This window comes from Vicugna pacos, chromosome 4 (genome assembly GCF_048564905.1).
Source record: "Vicugna pacos chromosome 4, VicPac4, whole genome shotgun sequence".
In the NCBI taxonomy this organism is placed as follows: Eukaryota; Metazoa; Chordata; class Mammalia; order Artiodactyla; family Camelidae; genus Vicugna; species Vicugna pacos.
The window spans coordinates 72198592-72223793 of NC_132990.1; the positions used below are offsets into that span (position 1 = coordinate 72198592).

At 41.8% G+C, this 25202-nt stretch overlaps 1 protein-coding gene and 1 long non-coding RNA gene across 2 annotated transcripts; one reads left to right on the plus strand and one right to left on the minus strand.

Moving 5' to 3' along the window:
- Positions 1 to 897: 897 nt before the first annotated feature.
- On the minus strand, positions 898 to 2136 carry LOC140696169 (uncharacterized). Its single transcript, XR_012072276.1, has 2 exons — positions 2047 to 2136; positions 898 to 1700 (listed from the first exon to the last, which is right to left on the minus strand). It is a non-coding gene; the product is annotated as an uncharacterized lncRNA (long non-coding RNA).
- A 215-nt stretch (positions 2137 to 2351) lies between these two features.
- ZBTB34 (zinc finger and BTB domain containing 34) lies at positions 2352 to 25102 on the plus strand. The gene is made up of 2 exons (XM_072960137.1): positions 2352 to 2459; positions 18570 to 25102. The coding sequence occupies exon 2, from the start codon at positions 18580 to 18582 to the stop codon at positions 20092 to 20094; it is 1515 nt and encodes a 504-aa protein (XP_072816238.1). The 5' UTR covers positions 2352 to 2459; positions 18570 to 18579; the 3' UTR covers positions 20095 to 25102.
- The last annotated feature ends 100 nt before the right edge of the window (positions 25103 to 25202 follow it).

The window sequence follows — 25202 nt, forward strand, 5'->3', positions numbered from 1 at the left end:
CCAAATAATTCATATAGTTTTTTTGTTTGTTTGTTTAAAGGATATTCATGACGCATGTGTATCCTGTCAAGACTGTGAGAGGTGCCAACAGACAATAAGCTTTGCCAAACTTTGGGGATTTCAAAGTGGGCCAGCATTGTGTAGTGTAGCCTGACGTCTGGCAGAAAGGGTCCCCTTGTGGAAGCCAGAAGGAGGAGAAGCTGGGATCAGATGACCTGGCTATCTTGACTCTCCAAGTACTCAGGAATCTGCAACAGATGAGAAGTGGAGATTTGGGCCCTATCTGTCCAAGAAAGGGAAGGAGAGGAAAGAAGGGGAAGGGAATTAACTTTTACAAGCACTTCACACACTGTCTCAATTAACACATGACATGGAGATGTGTTTTAGTCGTGTGCCTTGGAAGAAGAGAAGGCAGAGCAGATATTGGCAAACACCAGCCGCCGCTGATGCAAATGTTGGCTTCCATTATGATGAAATCCCTCCGTGACCGGATTGAAGGTTAACCCCAGACTTTTGGTGAAATGTGAGTCTGATCATTTCACAGATACTCCTAGGGAAACTGGGTAACTGTGGAATATATTAAAATGAGGCCCATACATCACCTTCTACACTATTCTTGATTTCGAACAGGCAAAGTTAAATTATTTAAAAATATCACAAAGATTATGGGAAAATAGAAACACATGCACCCTAATTGTGAAGTGATAATTTTCTAACTAAGTTAGTAGAGATTACGACACAGTCATCTAAATGACAACAACAAAAGCAGGGGACTAGGAAGAATATATGAGTTTAGTGACCCAGTTAGGTGGCGGAATAAATATAAATCTACAGGGGAAATATCCAGGGTCTAATGGAAAGATGGCCAATAACTTTGAGACACTTGGAACAAAGATTAAATACCAAGGAACATTTTAATCTTTAATCCTTAATTACACGCAAACACCATATTACAGCCAAGAAGACCCCAACTCTTACCACAACTTTAGGAAAAATTGGTTAATATGATGTGGCCCATGGCTGGTCTGTGGGGAAACAGGAACTCACTCATGTGGGGTGTGAATCAGCCCAGTGGTCCTGAGGAAACCTGGCCTGACAAGATGATGCATTCCTGTGACTTTGGGTTTACAGACCTCACTCTTGGGGGCAGATCTAAACGAAACGGCGCAAGGGGAACAGTAATTAGAGAGCAGGACTCTCTGCTCAGGTGCCTGCAGTTAGGAACTGGTTACCTAAAATTCTGTTCGGAATATTCTGTTGACACAAAAAGTTCCAGTCTAGAGTCAGAGAAACAAGGGAGCTCATCCCAAGTCTGCCATTTATGTGTGTGACTTTAGATATGACACTTAACTTCTCTGAACCTCAGTTCCCTCCTTGATAAAATGGGGATATTAATAGATCGCTACCTCCTGGGGTTGTGTATTAAATATTAAAGGAGGTCGTATCTATAAAGCGTCTACACAGTGCCCTGCACAGTGTTATCGGAAGATGACTACTGGATGGAGCCTGGAGAGAGTTCCTGTTTGCAAAGGATGAGGTAGCACCAGAAAGTCGCAGCTTTATAACTTGAAGAGGAGCTGGTATCTTTGACTCGTAGTTTGTCTTTATTACTAAGTCAGAAAAAGTAAAATAAACGGCCACAACTTCTGAGGAATCCATCAAAATGCAAAGGGAAGGTCTTCAAAGGGTGTTAAATTCTCCTGAAACGGAGAGTAAAATGCTAAGCGAGGCTCCCACTCCCATCAAGTGTCAAGACTGGGTGTCTCCAAAGATCTGGAAATGCACTTTTTTTTTTTTTTGAGATCTGGTCTGTGGCAGGAGTTTCATGACCCCAAGTTCGGAATTTTTATCTCCGTCTTGAGGGAGAGGAAATCTGCCCAAGGTCCTAAGTGACCCGGTGTGGCAGGTAGTAACCACCGCACGGATAACTAATGCGCGGTCCCAGTGAGGGGCAGGCATCCGAAGGGCTGTGGGAGCAAGAATTTCGGAAGAAGAGGGTGGGCGCAAGCCCCAGGTGACAGTGGGTGGAGGGTCCCAGCCTCTCACCCATTCCGCTCCAGGAGCCCATGGGCGCGCCCAGCCGGGCAGCCCTCCTCACGCCAGTAGGGGGCGCCGAGGAGAAGGCGGGCGGGAAGCATCGGAGGGCGGAGCCGCCGCCGCTCCCTCCCGGAGTTGGGACCAAGACTGCCGTCTGCCCATTAGTCCGCTGCGAGCGTCCCGGACGCGGCCCGGGCGGGTTCCGGGATCCGGAGTCCGAGAGAGTGTCCTGGCCCGGGTCGCCAGCAGTCCCGTCCGCGCCTGCCCGGAAGCGCCGGCGCCGAGGGGGCGGGGCCGGGAAGCGCTTCCGGGGGCGGGGGGCGCGGGCTGGGGCGGCAGCCGGAGCGGCGGGGACGGGCCTGGCGCCGGCGGCGGCGGAGGGGCGCCGCAAGCGGGCAATGTGAGCGCGGCGCTCTCGGCAGGTGAGGCGCGCCGGCTGGGGGTGGCGGCCGGTGGACAAGGTGCTGGGGAAGCCAGCGGGGCCGGGGGCAGTCCCCGGCCGCTGTCCGGTCCCCTATGGGCGCGGCGGGGCGGGAGCCGCGGCGCCTGGTCAGTCCGGCGGGCGGGCGGGTGGGCGGGTGGCGCGGGCTGGAGCCGCGGCCGGGCGGGGTCGGGAGGCCCTGGGCACCTGCTCCGGCCAGGCGTGCGCCCCCGAGGGGCCAACCCTGCTCGGCCCGGGAGTCCGGGCGCTGCTGGCGGGGCTGAGGGTCGTACTCGGCCAACTGCCTCGGGCTCCCCAGCCTCCGCCCGAGCGTCTTGGGCTCCCCAGCTTCCGGGCTCCTCGCCCCGGGGGCGCCTCCCCCTTTGTAAGGGGAGGCCGAATGGTTAAGTCTCCAGAAGAGCCGGGCCGAGCCGCGGGGGTCGGCCCTGCTGGTGGCTACAACTGAGCCCCTGCCCCACGCCATCGCCTTTTTCCAGGTAAACAGGCGGCGGCGCGTCGTGCTTGGCCCTGGACGTCTCCTTGGTCACTCTCGCCTTCAGACTGTCCTGCCATTAGGGAAGGCTGGGCTGGCCTAGAGGTGTAGACTGTGTCCTTCTAGGCTAGGCGGCTGTGCCTAAGGGCGACATTAGTCTGGGAGTCACTCTTGAGGCTTTTCAGCAAGCCTCTTCCCCTCTGAACCTCAGTTTCCTCATCTGGTCAGTGAGGGGTTTAGATTAACTCTTTAGAGACCTTTCCAGCTCTGTCATTCTGTATATGTCTGAAATTGGAAGGGCTGTCCCTTGTTCAAGATACTGGGCAGTTTCACTGAAGACTTTTTTTTGCAAATGTGGACTTTTTAGCAACTTAATACACTTGGTTTCAGACAGGCTTTGAAATGATTCCAGGAAGCATTTCTAAATCTTACCATATCATAATCCATCCCTTGCTTTTGTTCCTAGTAGTAGTCAGTCACATCCCGCTGAGTTTTTGCTTGCAAAATTTTTGTTGTTGTTTATATTTGCCCATTTTCTCTTTGTTCCTTAGTCAGGCCCTGTTTGCTTCACATCTGGATTATTGCAACAGCTTCTTAGCTGGTCTCTGACTTCAGAAGTCCCCCCACCTCCCCCATCCTTCCTTTATGCTAATGCCAAACTTAATATAGGAAGTCAAAAAAAGAGTTGAGTGTTTGCTTGCTTATTAAATGTCAAGATGCTGTTCCATGTGGTGGGGGGAAGTAGTAGAAGGCACACTTACAGCCTTCAAGCAGCTTTACACTGGGTTCTGAGACTTTACCTATGAAAAGGTGTTTGCTGAGATGAGACTGTGTGCTGTAGAATTAAGAGGAAGGAGAGATGGAGGCCCTACAGGCCAAGTGGTCAGGGAAGGCTTAGTAGGGGAGTGGGGTTTAAGCTGGCTGCTAAAGGATGAGTAGGATTCAGATAGGAAAAGAGGAATCAGGCTCAGTGATCCTGATCCTATGGAGTTGGTGAATAAACGAGTCTCCTTGTAGAGAAGGGTTCATAAGAGAAGGGAGTAGGAGGAGAGATTGGTTGGGCTAGGTCCTGAAAGAACTTGAACTCTAGGCCAAAGTTGAAACTATTCTAAAGACAGTGGTGAGAGGCAGGAGACTAGGAGTGCTTCATGATCTTTTGCAGGAGGGGAAGAGAGAGGCGGGGGGGCCAGGAGATCAGCTGGAAGGCCATGGCATTTATAGCACTGTTCAAAGCTGAGTATGTCCTTTGCCTGCCACTTTATGTCCAGTCATTGCCCATCCTTGTCTTTCCAGGGCTTTCCTTGGTTTGGCACCTCCTCACCTACCTGGACCTTATTCTCTGCATCTCCTATTCCCAGCCTGTTTCCTGCAGAAGTGAATTTATGGCTGCCTGTAGGGTTTTGCTCCTCTTGTTACCCCTCTGAAGTATTGGCCTCCTTTTTCTTCTCTGTGTAAATTCTCCATTTTACTTCCTTCAAGCCCCTGCTGAAGATATACTTCCTCCAGAGGGTGTTCCCTGACTGCCCTACCCCCATGCCTTTGTGGCACACAGAATCTGAACAACAGAATTCAGCGCTTGTTCCTTGGTTTTTGAACTTGTCCTTGTCGCATCTGGAGTAGGCATTTTTTGAGGGCATTGTGTCTTAATACTTCTCTTGAAGCCCTCGTAATATCTAACACTATAGCTGGACTTTTATAATAGGTGCTCAAATACTTCCTGATTGTTGTTGATAAATGACTTAAGAAAAAAATTGAACCGCCCCACCCGATTTTAAAGGAGAATCTTTAGTAAGTTATCACTATTCTCTGTCATACATCATTTATGTCTAATGCTGCCATTCAAGGTAGGTGTTTTCAGCTTTCATTTTTAGAGTGCAGATGACATAAAATGAATCTTTGAAACATTGAGATGTTTGCTCTTGATTATAGGAAAAGAAAAACTCATGTAATTCTTTAGTAGGAGGCTGTAGGGAAAGAATGTCAGCTTTGCAATCAGACGGGCCTGGGTTTGATCCCAGCAAGGCTACTTACTAACCATGTGAACTTGGACAATTTATATAATGTCTCTGTACCTCTGTTTTCTCATCTGTAGTGTGAGGATAATAAATTCCATTTCATAGGGTTGCTATAAGTTTTAACATGAAAAAAGTATATAAAGAAGGCAAAATTTATAGCACCTAGCAGCTGCTTAGTACCTTTTCATCATTATTAATTGGTGTAAATTTATCAAGGTGGAGAAATGATAGGCTCTTGAACCTCAGTGCATCTACTGAGCTGTGGATTTCCAAATGTCTCTGGATCCTACTTGTACCTTCGAAGTCAAGTCGAAATGTCACTTGTCAAAAATATCAGCATCATGAATCTAGAATGCATCATTATGTTTTATTCCCGTTAATTTTTGTGTTATGTTAGGTTAATGTTTTTCAAACTTCTTAATTGTGTCCATTTAATGTTTTATAGCTGACAGACTGCTGAATTTAGCTTAGTGAAAGTCATCAACTGAAAGCAGTTTAATTTCTAACAATTATTTTCTGGTTGTGTTTATGGCATGGAAAACTTCATGGAAGAAGGCAATTCAAGGTGAGCTTTTCTAATCCTTTTATCATAAGAGGTGGGACTTAATGTGTTTTCCAGGACCAGTGCCCGCTGAAATGCCAGCAATAAGCAGATAAGATGCTATTCCTTAACATTTTTGAGTTCTTTGCCTTAAAAAAGCATATTCCTTCTTTTAACTGAAACAAATCTTTATTTCATGATAGAATTTTTAAACATCTAATTGCTCCCTTCATAGACAGAAGTAAAAAGAATGGACATTATGCAGAGAAATGGCTGCAAAATACAACAGATTGTAACCCCTTAATTATCCCTGTGTTGGTGTAGTGAGACATCCTTAAATGAGAAATTTTTCCCCACTCAAAGGTGATCAGTAAGACTCCAGCACCAGTAAAAAACCCTACTTCTCACCACTGTGCCTGGATTAAAATCTTATTTGTCTAGGAGATAAGATTCTAGCTCTGGAAACTGACAAATCCAGGTTCAGACCCTGGCTCAGCCAGTCATTAGTGACCTTGGGAAAGGTTCTTAGTCTCTGTGAGTGTTTTCTCATCTGTAGAATGGGGATGGCTGCGGTACCTGTCTCTTTGTGTTATCATGAAGATTCATTCAGTGAGCAGGTAAAGAGCTGCCTTAGCATACAGGACACAGCTGGGGCTCAGTAACTGTTATTGCCAGTCAGGTTAAAGAGTTCATTTCTACCCTGCTAGGAAAACTTAGAAGAAGCTTCTGACGTTCTGCATCAACTGAAAGACAATCTCCACTGTCAAACCAAACTGCACTCTCAGAATTAGTGTATCCGAGCAGACTTGGAGAATGTTAACGCCTTGGTAGAAAATCTAACAGTTTGGATAAAAATGTTCTTTCAGGCTCACATGAATTAATGCAGTAAGAACTCTAGACTTGCTTTCTTTTAAATTAGGATGAGTGCTTCATGAATATCCATCACGGAATGCCATTTTATGTATTTTTTTCTTGCATTGGGTTTCAGCAGCACCAGAATGTTTCCTGCAGCCCTGGTGTTATTCGGCTGCTGCTTTCTAAAGGATTAGATTGTAATTCATGACGGCTCAATTTTAGTTTTGATCTAGACCCAGGCAGAAATACCTAGGAAAGTTATTTTTATGTAGTTGTTACTGCTGTTACCATGCCTGTCGTCCCCAGTGCTTCCATCTGTGGTCTTTTTAATGACTTTTCATGTGAGAATGAAAAGTAGGGATCTTCAGGTCTTCGGTGCCTGGTAGAGAAAGTCTAGCTTGAGTTGTGTCTCCAGTATCAGCAAGTGACTGAAGCCAGCAGGTGCAAATCTGGGTTTGGAATCATGAGCATCTTGATTGAGAATAATGGGTACTTCCTGGTGCCTTAAACAACTTCCAAATTTGTAACCTTGCTTTCTTTTCTTTAAAGTGTCATGGGGTATTTTTAAATGAAGTGGAGCAAGTTTGAGTGTTGATGGGTTAGATGGGGCTGAGCTGCCGTTCTGGGTTTTGCCTGCTGGTGGTATGATCCTACATCTCTGGGGTCTTCAGGAGGAAAAGCTGAAAGCTGAGGGTGCGGCTGTGGTGGCAGTTGTGGATTTGGAGCCACTGGCTTGGTTCAAGTTGTGTCCACTGACATATGCTGAGAGCCTCTCTCTGCCAGACATGCTGCTGGGCTCTGGGCACACTGTCGCTGCCCTCAGAGGGCTCACTACCGAGGCTGTGAGTTGAGCAGCACAGGAGGCTCAGTAAATCATCTGAGTTGCTTAGGTTTTACACTTTTACTTTTGCTCTGTTTGTCTTTATAGGGCAGCGGTCCCAGGGCTTTACCCAAGAATGCTGCAGAGGGGATTTCAAGACCCATGTGGGTGTTTGCCCAGATGACATTTAGGTGTCCTTTCTCATCTAGGTTCTCTTCAGAATGGGGTAGCAGTGTGGGAAGATGTCACTAGTATAGGTTCTGGTTTTCACTGTTCAGTTTCCTTACAGCTTAACAAAAGGTGTGATGCAGAATTTTACTAGTCAAGGAAATGATGTGCTAAGGAGAGAACTCGGCGTGGATGTTACCTCTTTCATGAGATACCATGTTAGGTGATTTTGTAAGAGCAAATAAGTGTTCTGCTCTCAGTGCTGTGCTGTCTCTTCTGTTTTCTCTCCCTGAGTAACCTCAGCTCATCACATCAGTCTTCAGCTAGTACGGTTTTGGTTGCTCCCAAATCCGTACCCCCAGGTTTGACGTTTCTCTGCACCTCCAGCCGCGTACTTCCCATAGCTTGTTGGACGACTCTGTTCAGATACCCAGGGGGCAGCCTAAACTCAGCCTGTCTGAGGCGGAACTGACTTGCCTTCTAGAATGGATAGCATCCCTTAGTCTCCAAGCCTGTTGAGTTCTTCTTTGGACTTGTGTTCCAGTTGGCTGCCACCAGAACCAGAATTCAGTGTGAGTTTTCCCATCCAGTATTCAAGGCCACCCACGTTCCTGTGGTGGTAGTCTTTTCCCACGTCACTCCTTGTACCTGGGCCCCGGCCGCTGCCCAGGACACTACATTTTCACTCCACTGTTCTCTGCTCCGGCCATTCCTTCTGTCTGGAGTGTTCTTTCTGTTCCATTTGAAATACAAGGTCCTGTTCAAATATTACTTCCACCATGATGTTTTTCTTTATTCTCTTGATTTTTTTTTAATCTGTTTGGTGAAAAGTAGTCTTGTCATTGCTCTCATAGTTCTTTATTGCTGCTTCTGTTATCATCTACTTGATACAATAATTACCCATCTGCTGCCACTTTCTCTAGATTCTTTGGTTTAAAAAATTATGTATTTTTAGGTAAAATCGTATAACATGTCTTTGAAAAACTTTCAGTGGGAATAATACAGCTATGTGATTAAAAATTTCAAAAAGTATAAAAGTCTGTTTTTTTTCCTCTCCCCAGCCCCCAGTCCCCAATCCCAAAAGTCACCAACATTAGTAGTTTCATGGGATTCCTTCCGGAATGGATACAGCAGCATATATTTATTCTTTTAAGACAGGTACATGAAGGGAATCACATATATACAAATATTTTTCTATACCTCACTGGTTTTGGCTAAATATCAGAACTCTTTCCATGTCAAAGGATACAGGTCTGTCTATCCTGTTTAATGGCTGGATAGTGTTTCATTGTTGATTTTTTTTTTTGAACCAGTCTTCTCTATGTGAATTTTGAGGTTATTTCCCTCTTTTTTTTGCGCTGGGAAATAAAAATGCTCAGCAGACATCCTTGTTACACATATCCTAATATATTTTTGTAAGTACTGTATATTTGTAGGCTTTGTTCTTTTTTGTTTGCTTTGTTTTTGTAGGTTTAATTCTTAATAGTTAATTGTGGACCAAATGGTAAATGTCTTTTACATTTTGATCAGCATTACCAGATTATCCCTTAGGATTACAATTGCCAGCTCTTTTAAAATGTGTGCAAGCTGATAGGTTATAAGTAGTATCTCATTTTTTTTTCTTTTTGTAACTCACATGTCTTGGTTATGAATAAAGCTAAACATCTTTTCATACGTTTTTGGTCATTTCTCTTTTTCTTTGAGCTGTTAATATCTTTTGCCCCTTCTTCCTTGGGATTTTCTGTGTCAGCCCAGTCTGAGCTACAACGTAAATTAAGGAATTTGGGAAGTAACCCTTTGTCAAATGTGCACGTGCTTTTCTTCAACATGTCATTTATCGTTTGGCAGGGCAAGGGTTTTTTTTTAATCATAAATTTCTATGTTGTCAAATGTATCTGTCTTTGTGGCTTCTGGGATTTATGTTATGCTTGCAAAGGCTTCTATGTCATTATAAATAAATTCATGCATACTTCCTTTCAGTTGTTTTTTGGTGGTAGTCAAGTCTTTTAAAAATATTGTCACAAGATTATAATGACATTAAATGGAAAATAGTAGGACCCTCCTTACCTTCTGTAGTGCTATATAAGAAATCGGTAAACATGCAGCACCTCTGAAAACCTAGGGGCTCTGTTTTCCATTAATCGGGTGTTTTATTTTATGTGAACCTGTTGTGATCATATATAAGGGCACTCGTTGCCTTTTTGCTCAAACTCATGGGAGGAGCAGGGTGAAAGGAAGAGCAGGGTGTGATGAACTGGTATCGGCCCTCCCTTCCCGGGAGCAGCCGTGCCTGTTAGGCTGTGGCAGCTGGTTTCCCTGCCTTTACGAAGTCGCTTTTTCTAAAGCTTCTTCAGGTAAAATGTGTTTATTCTTACTGAGCTTTGGAATCTGGATTAGGGGTATCATTCCCTTGTTTGCAGCGTTTCAGAACAGCGTCTTGTCCTGATGCCTGGGTGTGGTGAGATGTTCTGTAGCTTTTTTTGGGTGGGAGCTTGCAAAGATTTCAAGCAGCTTTACTTACTAAGCCTTGTTGTCATATGGTCTTGCATCAGATCTGAGTTTTCTTTTCAGAACATGCCAGCATGTTTATTTCTAGGACCTCTCCTTCACTTTTTACTTCAAGTCTGTGGGTTGAGTACCCCAGGCTGACATGTGTGGTAACTTACAGGACAGCACCTCTCCCCTGTAACTTGTGCCCACACTACCTCCCTGGGTGAGTGGCCTCCCTCCTCTGGTTGCCGGGTCTGTTTAACTCCCCAACATATGTCCATGTTCTTCCCGAACCTGCTTGCTCTTCACTCCTTGTGGTTCTGTCCTGCCCTGGACTGCACTGGCCTTGCTTCTGTCCTCAGTGCTTTCGGGCTTGGCTTCCTCGCTACTCGGTCAGTTTGGATACCCCCTCACAGTCTGCTCTTGCTTTTTAAACACTGGTCTCAGTGCTGCTTTGAATTCTCTTGAACTTGGGCTGAACCTGTATCTTCTTGGCAGCATCTGCTGTCTGTGCCTTTCACCTTCAAACACCAAAAGAAACAGTTGCTTAAGCCCTAGATCAGTGGTTTCTAATTAATAGAGGCTTTAGCATATAAAGATAGCTGTGTATTCAGAGCAGGTGAAATCAGCCAGGGTGAGGGGCTCTGATGGGGAAGAAGGGATAAATACTGTGATGATGGAAGGCACAATATACTGCAGCTGGAGGGCCACCTGGGACTTTTTTTCTGATCATAGCCCTTACCTCTACTGGTCGTTCTGATCCTGAAAGAATGCTGTAGTAAATTCCTAGAACTGAGATTGCTCAGTCACAGGGAATATGCATTTGTAAGTTTGATGGTTATTTCTAAAATGCCACCTTTTGCCTTTCTTCTCCATCTCCTTCCTCCTCACAGAGGAAGGGTCGGAGCTGTGGGCGACAGTAGGAGGGTGTTTGCCTCCTGTCACTGTCCCTTTCTCTGGCCACCATGCTCGGGCAGGAGTGTAATTTAGGGCAAGCTTTCTTTTCCTCTTGCCTCTTCTTCAACTCTTCCTGCCTCCCTTACTGGTCCTGCTGTTCTCCTTGGGCAAATTAAACAAGGATAAGGGGTTATTGTGTAAAGGGTTTGGATGGTCAGACTCTGCAATTATCCTGAAAAAGCTTCTTGGTGCCTCAGTTTTCTTATCTCTAAAATGGGAGTGATAGTACTGCCTTCTGGGGGAAGGTCGAGAGGATTCAGTGGAATACTGCATCTAAGACCTTTACAGCAGGCTACCACATATCAAGCATTCAGTAAGTGTTAGTTATTGATGATGATGATGGACTTTCCCAAGTAAGGGGGGAAGGCTGAGGAGTGTGGTGGGAGGTGGCAGTGATCCCCTTTTACAGTTGTTGAGGCTACTGTGGGGGTGATGGGGTAATGTCAGGATGGCTCACATCAGAGATCATCCTTCCCAGAACCCTCTGTTGAGACCAGTGACGGCAGTGGAGTCTCATCAGCTGACCATGGCGGGGGTGGTGTGCGAGGTGAGAGCTGCTTCCAGGGGTGTGAAAGTATTCTCAAATTAAAGCAATCGGAAGAGCAGGAAGTTTGTGTGTCCATTGGTTGCATGAGCAGAAGAGGGCTGTGAAGAAATTAAGGAGCTGACTATTTTGAACTTCCCAACAGGCCATTTCAACTAACATCCTTTCCATGTATGTTTTTTAAAAGAAATATTTCACATTCTTATCCAAAATATAATTTTTACAAAACAAAACAAGTATTGTTAAAATAAATATTAATGGTAATTGAAGGGAAATGTCCAGTTTATGTACTCATTTTTTAATTAAAATATTTCAATGTAAATGTCTAGGTTGGTGATGGTTTTTTTGTTTAATATGATGGGACAGAAAGACTTGTGATTAATCTGAATTAAAGAGTACTGATTCTGATGTATTTAGTGAGTGGAATAATCAAATTCATTACTGATTTCTGAAGCAGCTGCAAACTTAGTCTAAATGAAAAACTAATATAAATCATTTCTCTGCGTTATCAAAAATGAATTTCATTCCCATATCTAAGTTGGCAGGAATCTGTGTTAAGCCTGTATCAAACTGCAAAACTGGGACTCTTATTCATCTTTGAATTTCCCTTGGTTTTGTACATGTGGAAGATTGAAATTGAATGAATATTTCCTATAAATGTAGAAAAATAATTTAAATTCCCAGTCAGTATGCCATTTAGTGATTGCAATTAAATCTAATACTTGCAGCACATATGACAAAAGGCTAATTTCCTTAATTTGCAAAGAACTCTGACAATTCAATAAGAAGGCAGATATGGGCAGAGGGTATCAATAGGCAGTTCAAAGACAGACTTAGGCAAATTGCCATGGAACATGAGAAAAGATGATCAACTTCATTTGTAATTAAATCACATCAAAACAATGAGATACCATTTTTAACCTGTCAGTGTGGCAAAAATGAAAAATTGGCATATCATTATTGGCAGTTATTGAGGGGGAGCAGGCACTTCCACGTGCTGCTGGTGAAAGGACACTTGCTGCCAACTTTGGGGAGGTAAGTTGGCATTAATGACAGGTATGGAAAGCTAACCCAGCAGCTCCTCTGCTAGGAGAAGATACTGTGGCTGTTTAAATTGTTTCCTGCTTTTGGTATCAACTGGGAACTGGTTAAGTACATGTGACAGCCATCCATGGACAACTATGAAGTCAGGAAAGATAATGGAGTAGAAGAGTTTGTGCCTCCATGGAAAGATTTTGGGGTGTATTAGGCATAGAGAGCAAACCTGTGGTACGCGGGGGAGAGGGGATGGGAAGGGATGCATTAGGAGTGTGAGATTTGCAGATACTAACTTACTATATATAAAATAGATAAACAACAAGTTTTTACTGTATAGCACAGGGAACTTTATTCAGTGTCTCATGGTAACCCATAATAAAAAAGAATATGAATAGGAATATATGTGTGTATATGTATGACTGAAACATTGTACTGTACACCAGAAGTTGACACAACATTGTAAACCAACTACACTTCAATTTTAAAAAAAGCCTACCTAGTGAATAGCCGATGCTGGGAAACTGCTGATTCAGAGGAGTGGAGGGTTCTGTTTGAACTTGATGTTTCTATGAGAGGTTCTGGCTTCCTCTACCTCAGGACCACTGGACCTGATAAATCAGGCCGTTGGGTGTAGAATTGTGATTAGTTATGCTTTTTACTGCCTTTAGCCTGCTATTGTGCCTAGGACTTAGATTACCTGCAAGTTCCCTGTGTGTCAGTCTTGCTGAAGAGTGTTGCTAGTTAGCAGCTCTAGGTGGGAGTCTGTGAATCTCATTGTCACTGCTGAAAGGAAGTGTCAGTGTCGAGGAGAGTGGAGCACTTCCTTTCTCATTTTGCAGAAAAGTGGAATCCCTCTCTCAGGTGTTAATCATGGTCTTTTGTTTTTCTCTTCAGTGATTTTCTTTCAAGTGTAGTTCTCTGTTTTTCTTCTGAGAAGAAGATAAAAAGCTGCACAGAGGAGGAGGAAGCCTGGTTGTGGAGCTGTTTTCAGTTTTACAGGCTATTTTAGAAATACTTTGTTTTCCCTTTTCTCCTGGTTTTTGCCCAGGACTCTGCACCTTTAAAAGCCTGAACCCACCTTTCTTTTGCCCTTTAATTCCAAAAATCACTATTTATACACCCTTGTGTCATGCAAATGGTATAATGATAGGTAACATTTGACCACTCAGTAGGTGCCAGGCAGTGTCTGCGTTTCTAGTTGTGAGCATGACCTCTGGAGCCAGACTGAAAAGTTCATCTGTTAGCTCTGGGACCTCTGGCAAGTGTCTTAACTTCTTTTCCTCAGTTTCTTCATCTATAAAATGGGAGCAGTCATAGTATTTCCCTCACGGAGTTGATAAGAGGATCCAGTTAGTTACTATCTGTAAGCTGTTAAGCACGGGGTGAGTACTCATTATATGTAAGCTGTTATATGCATTCATTCCCTTGCTGTTATTACAGAAGTCTTGTTGGGTAGTAGTTCTTCCAAGACCTTTTCTAGGTACAGAAATCAAAGTTAACTGACTTGTTCAAGGCCACATAGCTATTTAAAAGTTCATCTTTATTTTTATTAGAAAGTGGCACAGCCAGGATTCACATCTATGTCTAGCTTCAAAGTCAGTTCTCTTTGTTACACCATCCTGTCCCCCCTAAAAAAAAGTCTATAATAGCTAATCTTGATTACCAGTGCCAAGTAGCCATTGTGCTAAACGCTTCCTACATATATTCCTCATAACAACCCACGAGGCAAGACTACTATTATTACCATTTTAAAAGAAAACTGAGACTTGGAAAGGTTATATAAAGTACCTTGCCCAAGGTTTTACAAGTGTAAAGCACGTGTCATTTGAACCCATTTCCAACTCCAAATTCATGCTCTGGCCGTTATGTTATAATCTTTGCTAATCTTTTAAAAACTGGATGAGGTACTTAAAAAATTTTAGTAAGTAGTACATTCACATAGTTTAGAAATTTTTAGAGTCTACAGTAATTCACTGAAAGCTAAGGCTTTCCAGCTATCCCGTCCTCCTCCCAAGATGTTTTTGTGCATCATTCCAGACATATTCTGCTAATATCTATATATATGGATCTGGATACAGCCAGACATACGTATTTTCATGTCACTTTATACAAATAGCGTATATACTGCTCTGCATCTCACCTTTTTACATTCAGCAGCGTATTATGGTGATTGTTTCACATCAGTATGAGAAGACTTCCCCGTTCATTTTTTTCTGGTTGTACGGCAGGCTTTAGTATGCATTTACCATAATTTATTAGGCTGGCTCCTCTTGATGAGACTTTAGTTTATTTCTAATTTTTTGTTATGAATAATGCTGTAATAAATTCCTAGAGCTAAAATTGCTCAGTCATGGGGGATCGTTTATAATTTTGCTGCATACTACTGAAATGCCCTCCAAAGTATTTGTGCCATTTTATACTCCACCAGCAGTCTCTGTCGAATTATCATCCAGTAGGAATTAAAAAAAATTTTTTTTCATTTTGTTATTCCAAGTAATACATGTTCACTATAGAAGTTTGGAGAATACAGAAAAATACAAGGAAGAAAGTTAAAACATCTTTACTCTTACATTAATGTAAATATTTTTTATATATTTTAGTATTATCTATGTATATTTAATATCTGTATATACATATGTACTTCTAGAAATGTCCTTTATATTCTTTGGTTACCTGAGTTTTAACAGCTTTATTGACATAAAATTTACCTGCCTTAATTGTACAGTTCAGTGACTTAGCAAACTTAAAAAGTTGTCAGACTATCACCATAATTCAGTTTTAGACTATTTCTATAACCTATAAAGATCCCTTGTGTTCATTTGCAGTTGATCTTTACCTGATTTTTTTGCTGTGTTATTAAATATTTATTCAGCATACATTTATTGAGTATCTACCATGTGCCAGGCAATCATCTGGCAGATATTTAATAAAATAGATGAAAATTCCTGCCCTCACAGTTCTTATGTTTTGTGGAGCTAACTTTGTATGCTAACTTTGTATTCTTCTTTAACATCATTTTAATAATGACAATATTTCTTTTAACATTTTTTATTGATTTATAATCATTTTACAATGTTGTGTCAAATTCCAGTGTTCAGCACAATTTTTCAGTCATACATGGACATATACACACTCATTGTCACATTTTTTCCTCTGTGAGCTACCATAACGTTTTGTGTATATTTCCCTGTGCTATACAGAATAATCTTGTTTATCTATTCTACAATTTTGAAATCTCAGTCTATCCCTTCAGTATATAGGCATATCTGATGTTAATATTACCCTTATTGCTGGACATTTAGGTTGTTCCCATTGTTTGCTGTTGTAATTGAACATAGTTATGGATAAATTCTTGTGCTTGTACTCACAGAATACTGAGTCAAGAGAAACTGCCATTTCAAAGCCTTTGTTGTATTTGCCGACCAAAGTATATGAGAGTACCCCAACCCTGTAACACTGCCAGCTGGCTAGTGAGTGCTTGATATGTTATTCCAAATTGAGATGTTTATAAATGTAGAATACACATCACATTTTAAAGACTCAGGATGAAGAAAAGAATATAAAATATCTCATTAATAACTCTAATATTGATGTTGAAGTGATAATGTTTTAGATATACTGGGTTAAATAAAACTTGTTAAAATTTGTTTTTATATTTTTACTTTTAAACAGTGTAGCTGCTAGAAAACATTACACCTGTGGCTTGCATTATATTTCAGTTGGAAAGCAGTGGTCTAGTTGTATTTTAAAATCGTTTTGTCAAGCTTCTAAGAAAATACTCCATTGGGCTGCACTATGTTTGTAAACTAATTCAGGGGGAAAGTGTCCATCTTTAGAGTATCAAGTCTTCCTGCCAGAAGCATAATACATGTCTTCATTTATACATGTTTTTGTCCTTATTAAAGTGTTATAGTTTTCTTCTTGTAGTTCCTATTTTTTGTTTATCCACCAAGCATTTTAGAGTTCCTCGGTACTGTTGTTTGTAACTTGTCATTAGCTTACCTGATTTTTTATAATTTTTGAAACCCTCCACTTGTTAGATTCTGATCCTAACAGATTTTTTCAAAAGACTCTCTTTATTTTCTGTATAAATAGTCGTATCTCCCTTGAATAGTAATTTCACCTCCATTTTTAGTGGCTGTATGCCTTACTTTTCTCTTGTCTTGTTGCTTTGGCTGGAACTTCAAGAACAATGTTAAGTAAGAGAAAAGTGATGGGCAGGCTACCTGGTTTCCTCCAAGGCACCAATGGGAATTCCTTTACCAAAGTGTTTACCAGAGTGTGCACCAGGGAACACTAATTCTTTGGAACATTAGTATGTGTACCTTGAGAGAAGAGTTTCATGGTTAAATGAGTTTGCAAACTGCTGAGTTAAGTAGAATTGTTGTCTGTGGGACTGTTCAGATGGGTTATTATGCTAATATGCTTTTTAATTCCTAGGAGGTAGGGATATTGAGCTTGGGGCTTATGATCTACTAAACACATTTTGGGAAACACAGATATAATGTTTCCTTTTTAAGGGTGATGTTGCTATTGATTTGCAATAGATACTGTTTATTATATTAAGAAAATATTGTTCTATTCCTAGCTTTTTGAGTATTTTTTTCCTTACTCTGAAAAAGGGTGTTTTAATGGCGGTGCTGGGGGATGAAACCTAGGACCCTATGCATGCTAAGCACATGCTGTACTACTGAGCTATACCTACACCCTTCTGTTTCTTTTTAATTTAATTCTTGCAATTTATATTATTTTAAAAATGTGTCCATATCATTCCGATTTCAAATTGATTTCAATCATAAATCTAGGATAAATAAAGGCACAGATTCTTCTTTAACTAAAATATTTTAACTCAAATTCTGATGTGATCTATTCACACTAACTCATCTTTTTCTGCAAGAGTCTTTAGTTGCACATTGTCTTAAAATTTAAAACTGTCTCTGTGATTAAATACTGTTCTGTATTAACTTTTTTGTTTTATTTGGGTGTAATTTTTTGTTCCTTTCTAGCCTCTTAAGTAATTTAATTTATTTTTATTCTTTATTGTTTAAAAATTTTTAAGGCACTGACTTTGTTAAAATTTGTTATTTCAAAACCCCAACACTTCACTATGAAAAATCTCAAGTGTACAGAAAAGTGGAATTTTGCAATAAACACCTGTACTCAGTCTAGACTCTACACTTGTTAACATTTTATCTTGTTTGCTTTATCATATATCTACCCACCTCTTTTTTTGGATGCATTGTCAAGTAAGTTGAAGACATAAGTAAACTTCATTCCTAAACCCTTCTTGCTACAGAGATGATGTGAGTCTTCTTATTTTCTAAAATAGTTTTATTCCTTATTGATTTTCTCTTTGATTAATTACTTATTCAGGAGGTGTTTAAATTTCTATTGGTTGGATTTTAAAAATAAAAATACAGTTATAAAATCTAATTTTGTTGTGTTTTGTTCAGAGAATGCAGCCTAGGCTGTATACCCTCTGTAGTTCTGAGTGATTCAGTGCTGTGGATTCTAGGCAAGGGGCAGCCAGCTTGTCCTGAGTTTGTCAGTGCTGGGAGCACTAGTGGAGGATGATATACTCATGATATGTCCACGCTTGCTCCTGCTGTCAAAAAACTCTTCACTGAAAGAGAGTGAGCATTGCTCTACGAATTACCAACCCAAAAGGATATAAAGATGTGTAGAGCTGAAGGGGGAAAAATGCACATCAAGACAGCAACTCAGAGAGTTTAGTTCTATTCAATGTATCCAGTGTGCTGTATACTTGAAAAAAAACCACTTGGAAATATACAAATAAGGCAGAACTTTTTTTTTAAATGAATTTACTTATTTCTTACAGAGTACTTCAAATCCTCAAAGGTAGGTGAAACAAGGAAATGTATTTCTTAAAAGGATACCAAATTCTCAGGGCTAAAGTGGCCCTACTACATGTAATGTGTTTTACTTTGATCAAGATGAATGTTTAGCAATTAGGATACTGGGCTAATTGATCATTAGGTTATTTAGCTTTAGGTGAATTAACCAAGACATGAAAGACTGAAAACAAGTAAGAGGAAAAATGCTCAGCCAGACCCTAGAAGGTATGGTAGCTCTGATGGTGGTAGTGATGGTGGTTTTGCAAGCTTGTGTTTATGCCACTTACACTTAGCGAGGAGTCACTGGTGAATTATGAAACTTTCTCTTTCCGCAGATTACGCTTCATGTCAGTAGAAATGGACAGCAGCAGTTTTATTCAGTTTGATGTGCCCGAGTACAGCAGCACTGTTCTGAGCCAGCTAAACGAACTCCGCCTGCAAGGGAAACTATGTGACATCATTGTCCACATTCAGGGTCAGCCGTTCCGAGCCCACAAAGCAGTCCTCGCAGCCAGCTCCCCCTATTTCCGGGACCATTCAGCATTAAGTACCATGAGTGGCTTGTCAATATCAGTGATTAAAAATCCCAATGTGTTTGAACAGTTGCTTTCATTTTGTTACACTGGAAGAATGTCCTTGCAGCTGAAGGATGTTGTCAGTTTTCTGACAGCAGCCAGCTTTCTTCAGATGCAGTGTGTCATTGACAAGTGCACGCAGATCCTTGAGAGCATCCATTCAAAGATCAGTGTTGGAGATGTGGACTCCGTGACCGTCGGCGCTGAGGAGACTCCAGAGAGTCGTAATGGAGTTAAAGACAGCAGCTTCTTTGCCAACCCGGTTGAGATCTCCCCTCCATACTGCTCTCAGGTACGGCAGCCCACCACAAGCAGTGATCTCCGGATGGAGACGACGCCCAGCAAAGCTTTGCGCAGCCGTTTACAGGAGGAAGGGCACTCGGACCGAGGGAGCAGTGGGAGCGTCTCTGAATACGAGATTCAGATAGAGGGGGACCATGAGCAAGGGGACCTGTTGGTGAGGGAGAGCCAGATCACTGAGGTGAAAGTGAAGATGGAAAAGTCCGACCGGCCCAGCTGTTCCGACAGCTCCTCCCTGGGAGACGATGGGTACCACACCGAGATGGTTGATGGGGAGCAAGTTGTGGCAGTGAATGTGGGTTCCTATGGTTCTGTTCTCCAGCACGCGTATTCCTACTCCCAAGCAGCCTCGCAGCCAACCAGTGTATCCGAAGCTTTCGGAAGTTTGAGTAATTCCAGCCCATCCAGATCCATGCTGAGCTGTTTCCGAGGAGGGCGTGCTCGCCAAAAGCGGGCTCTTTCTGTCCATCTGCACAGTGATCTGCAGGGCTTGGTGCAGGGTTCCGACAGTGAAGCTATGATGAATAACCCCGGGTTTGAGAGCAGTCCCCGGGAGAGGAGTGCGAGAGGCCACTGGTACCCGTACAACGAGAGGTTGATCTGTATTTACTGTGGGAAGTCCTTCAACCAGAAAGGAAGCCTTGACAGGCACATGCGACTCCACATGGGAATCACCCCCTTTGTGTGCAAGTTCTGCGGGAAGAAATACACACGAAAGGACCAGCTGGAGTACCACATCCGGGGCCACACTGATGATAAACCATTCCGCTGTGAGATCTGCGGGAAGTGCTTTCCATTCCAGGGTACCCTCAACCAGCACCTGCGGAAAAACCACCCGGGCGTGGCAGAAGTCAGGAGTCGCATCGAGTCCCCAGAGAGAACAGATGTGTATGTGGAACAGAAACTAGAAAACGATGCATCGGCCTCCGAGATGGCCCTAGATTCCCGGATGGAAATTCACACAGTGTCTGATGTTCCTGATTAAGATGGTAAAGAAGTGCACCCACACAAAGCACATTAATCGATGCATATTTGTGATTTGCTTTGTTGTAATCTTTGGTTTTCCCAACCATCTGGAAATCTCTTGGTCTCTTGGCAGTTTTTCTAAGGTTTCTGGAAGGAACGCTTCATTGTGTTTATCCTTTCCCCCGCCCGCCCTCCCCCAAGGAGCTCAAAGCATGAAGGGCAGTGTATCCAGGGAAAACACAGGCTGACAGTATTCCTCTTTGGCTGAACTCTTCATCCAAAATCTGCCAGTGATTTAACTATGCCAACTGGTTGACCCTACATTCTCTGCCAAGAGGCATACTCTCTCATTGTGTGCACTGGCACCAGTGCGTTTCCATGGAGGGAGACTAGGATGCCGTCAGCTGATTCAAATGGGTAACCTTTTCTAATTTAAAATTACTTTTAGGGGGTAGTTAGACAATTTATATATATATATAATAAAGTGATTATTATATATATAGTATATATACATCCTCAAATTTGATTTTATTCTGGTTGAGGTGAATGTAAGAGGAATATATAATTTAATACAATGTGAACAGAGCTTTTGACTCTGTCTCGTCCCTACCTAATATGTTAGGATTTTGCCCCTTTATTTCCCTTACAAAAGAATGTTAATAGGTTTTCATATATATTAATCATTGTGTCCAAAAGCAAGCAAAGCAAATCACAGTGTTCGTAGCTCTGCTTCATAACAAGTACATAAACCAAATGCCATAAAATATATTCAACTCTAGTTGGAAACCATTTGGGATTTTTGTTAGTTATCCAGCAGGTAAGCTGGATGACCCGTGGTGCTGACCTTTTTACATATTGTAGTGTTATATTAGCCAACCCCAAAGGAGCAGTGGTTTTCAATGTTTTTACTGGCCTACGAATCTACCTTCATTCCGTACTGTAGAAACATACATACCAGGTAACTAAATCGAATCACTCTCTACCATGAGTTAGTACTCGCACTAAAGGAAAGGGATTTGTAGTTATGTCTACAAAATTCTCCAAGCAGTGTTGTGGTTTTTTTTTTCTTCTTCTTCCTCTTTTCAAACAGCCAGTTCAGGTGCACAGCAACTTTTTCTACATGCAGTTCCCAGGGAAACTGCAGAACTTGGAATTTGTACTTTTTGTAAAGATATACTCTATGGGAATTGCAAGCAATATATCTTAGTATTGTGTGTGCTAACGAGAGCCTCAGTGGCTCCCCACTCTCTCAGTGTTTCCTGCTTAAAGAAACCAACAGTTAAAAAGCCCTCTAAGATACTCTGTGTGTCACCAAATCTCTGTGTGTCACCATTTTTTGGTCACGTGGTGCTATTTTTATGTTATGTCTCTTTTAGGTCAGTATAGTTGTAGAAAATGTGAAATCTAATGGTAAAAGTGAATTACAGTTTTTTTCCTCTCTTGAGTTTATAGCTTGAAAAAAAAGACCTCAAAAGCATGTGCTGGCAAACATATTACTGTATAAAAACATACCCGAGTCCTATTTGGATAATGTTTTATTAGTACTTTAGGAAATGTCTTCAGTTTTATATTTTGTTCACCCGTGTGCTTCTAGCATACAAAATGGGCTTTATAAGTTTGCTTTGGTACTGTATACTCTGACAGTAATTTTGTAAGCAATTTGGTGGTGATTTTGTGCTGGTAAGGTGTCAGCACTCCAGACTGCTTGAGAACCTTGGCTCTGAAACTCACAACCAGTGTGTCTCCGCAGGGGAACAGCACACACCACCTAAGAGAAAAACAAATGAAAAGACCAACCTCACAGGGCTGGGAGTTAAAGGAATACAAAAATAGATGTTTGCTGGCTTTCCATGCTTTTTTGGCTCTTAAAATACCAAGAATGGAGTTGGGTTGGGGGTGTTTGGGGATGTTGTTTTGTTTTTTTGTTTTGGGGGTTTTTTTTGTGGGAAAAAATCATCCAGGCCCTTGTGTGTGATCGCCCCTGGGGCGGTAGCTGTGCAGTAGCATCTCTTTAGCACACGGGATCTGCTCGCGCGTGAACCGCCGCGCTCCACATCAGTGTTACTACGTACAGACACACTCGCATCCTGCTGCTCCGAGGAGCAGCTCTTGCTAATCGGGTACATAGTATGCCTTTTTCCTGTCAGACTGCCTAAGTAAGGGGTCTGTTCTCTCCCTGAAGCACTTGCTTAACTCCTGTCAAAGCCGCGTGTCTCAAGGGGAGGCCAGACTCCAAGTGTTTACCCACTTAAATATGTTCTGGGGTTTCAGGTAAATGTTTGTGATTTTTTTTTCCTTACATGAGTAAGTTTGGTTTTGATTTTTTTTTTCAAAGAATTAAATGCAAAAAATTTGTGTTGTGATACAAATTAAGTTTGTGACAAGAAACACCCAAATCAAGGACACGAGAGGTCAGGCTCAGGGAAGGAACCTCCTTCTCACTCAGGCTTGGGGCCTTCTGGGAGGGCTCCAGAGCATTCTGAGACACATGAGAAAAGTTAGGAGGGGGGCACTTGGGGCAGGCACCTTGAATGTCCTGGTTCTTGTCACCGTGTCGGTCTTAACCTTATTTACATGGAGTTCTTTGTATTTGTAAATTTGTTTAACTGGTTTGAGTTTACCAAAGAGTGACTTATCCAAAATTGTCTTTGACAAAAATATACATTGCTTTGATTGTACAGTTCAGGTTCAGACCTTGTAATGGGACTGTTAAGGGGCAGAAAATTGATTGAGTTTCTCTCTAATAATCATGATTCCACGTTTTGCAAGTTCCACTTGCTCCCATTCATGTTGCTAACACTTTCCCCTTTCCACTGCTAGCAGTGTTAAGAATGAATTCTCAAGCCATAACACAGTACTGTAAGGTTCCACAGGGCTTCGAGGGAGGCAGCGCGGGCCCGCCCAGAGCTGCGGGGCTCTGCGCGTGCGCACCGCCGTACTCAGTGTGCGCGGCGAGTGAAAGATTAACTCCATTCAGATCGGGCAGCAGCAATTAATTGTGCCTTGTCACATGAGGATGTGCCAGGAGGATTAACGTGACCACAGAACAGAAACATTCTCTCCCCGAAGTTCACTTCACGTCTCCACAGACGAAGTCCGCTGTGTAACTCCTTTAGAGCAACTCTTTTTGGAAGGCAAAGTCCCTATTTCTGTACAGTTTTAGGTTAGATGTTTCATTTATTTAAAAAAAATGCAAAAATCAATTCAGATAAAAGTGATATGTGAAGAAATCTTTTACAGTAAAATATATCCTGAATTCACATAGGTTTGTTCATAATTGAGTCTCTTCTTGAGCTACCTTTTCAAACACATAGACAATGTGAAGACAGTGACAGCGTCCTTTTCTATAGGTGTTTAACCTGTTATTATAAACTGTGAAGACAAAGAATTTTATACTTTTACTAATGTTTGTGGTTTTAAGCAGTTATTTTCATTCTAATCAGTTCTCTACCCTCTAATTTCTACTAAAGCTGTAAATACATTTAGAAATTATATTTGTAAATACAGTATATGAAGTCAAGTTAATTTTGGGGTCAGTGGAAAGCCTCCCAATTGGCTCTGCCTTGGCAGTTGTTTTGGTTTTTTTTTTTTGGTGGTTTTTTTGTTTTTGTTTTTGTTTTTGGTTAGTTGGTTTTTTGTTTTTGTTTTGTTTTTTGGTGGGGTTTTTTTTGACAGCAGAAAGGATACTGTCGGTTCACTGTTAAGCAGAATATACTGTAGAACTAAATTGATAATTTCTAAATCTTCCAGAGCATGAGTAGATATCTTTTCTAAAGATAGCAGTTATAACCATGTCTTTGTTTTTTCCCTTAGCCCAGATCATAGGCCTGCTTAATTTTGTGTGTGGTTTCGTTTTTACTTTTGTTTTTACAGCCTAGACTCTAGGAAGAATTTGCAGGAACACAAAACAAGGGCTGGGGAGGGGATCATCTATGTGAATGAGCTTTACTTTAAAGAAATCAATGTTTTTTATTTTAACGTTTTTCATTAGTTACTGTGATTTTTGTTGTTGTCGTTGTTATTATTAAATTCTGTAATGGTTTCCTGTGAAGCCTCCACTGAAAGGGACTCAAATATGCAACACCTAAACTATTTTCCAAGGGCACATGCCCCTTGAATGGTGCTTCTAGACTGGTCAGGGTTATTTATTAAATTTTATATATGAAAGTATTGGGGAATTATGTAAATTCTTTATATGAAACTATCTAGTTCATAAATCATAGATTTCATATTACTCAGTGCAACTGAACGGAAAGTTCAGAAAAGTCATTCACATTGTTCCAAATTTGTAATGGTCGTCACACGTCACATGTCTTTTCAGTAAGTGCCAGAGTGTTTCCACTGTTTCTGCCCAGTGCTTGACGACTTGGCCCACAAGGGAACCTGGTCTCTCTGGTTCCCCTCTGGGGCTGGCACAGGCAGGGCTGCTGTAGTTCTCGATCATCAAGTCCTGGAGTAAGCCTTGCAGCAGATTCAGTAAACAGACCTCTTGCTGCCCCTCAGTGACAAGTATGCTGTGAATTCAACCTTTGGACTTGCTGCCCAAGCCTTTGGTTGCTGCCCTGACTATAGTAAGAGGTAAACTTACCTGGTTTCTTCGAGAAGGACCATTTTCCTAATGTGAAAACCATCTCTCTCACCACTTTTATCAGTAGGGCTAACATTTTTTTCCGTTATAAATGGTTGAGCAATTTGAATGACTTAACACAGTGTCATTATCTTGCAATATAAACTGGTAACCTCACAACTCCACACTTCATCACCATATGAAGTAAATGAAGCTAGCTAAGCGGATGCTATATCAACTAGTAACTTGCCATTAAGGATTATTTTATAGCATGAATTTAAGACTATTTATTCAAATGATATTTTACTCTTGTATTCATTTTGTTTTAGATTTGTGACATGAATATTTCAGTGCTGCTTAATTTTGTTCTGAATTCTTGTTTCTTGCTTGTAAATGGCTTTTTTATGGTATAAAGTCAATGGAAATTGCTGTTTGTAAATAAAAATGCTGCTAGAGCAAATGTGCTGTGGTCTCCCTCTGTATTTGCCCCTTTTGGCCTCCTGAGTTTCACAGGCTCTCACAAATATCCGTGGTGTCATAGTGTCTGTAACCACTGTTTT

Coding starts and splice junctions, on each gene's coding strand:
- ZBTB34 (XM_072960137.1), top strand. CDS start 18,580: ATGTCAGTAGAAATGGACAGCAGCAGTTTTATTCAGTTTGATGTGCCC.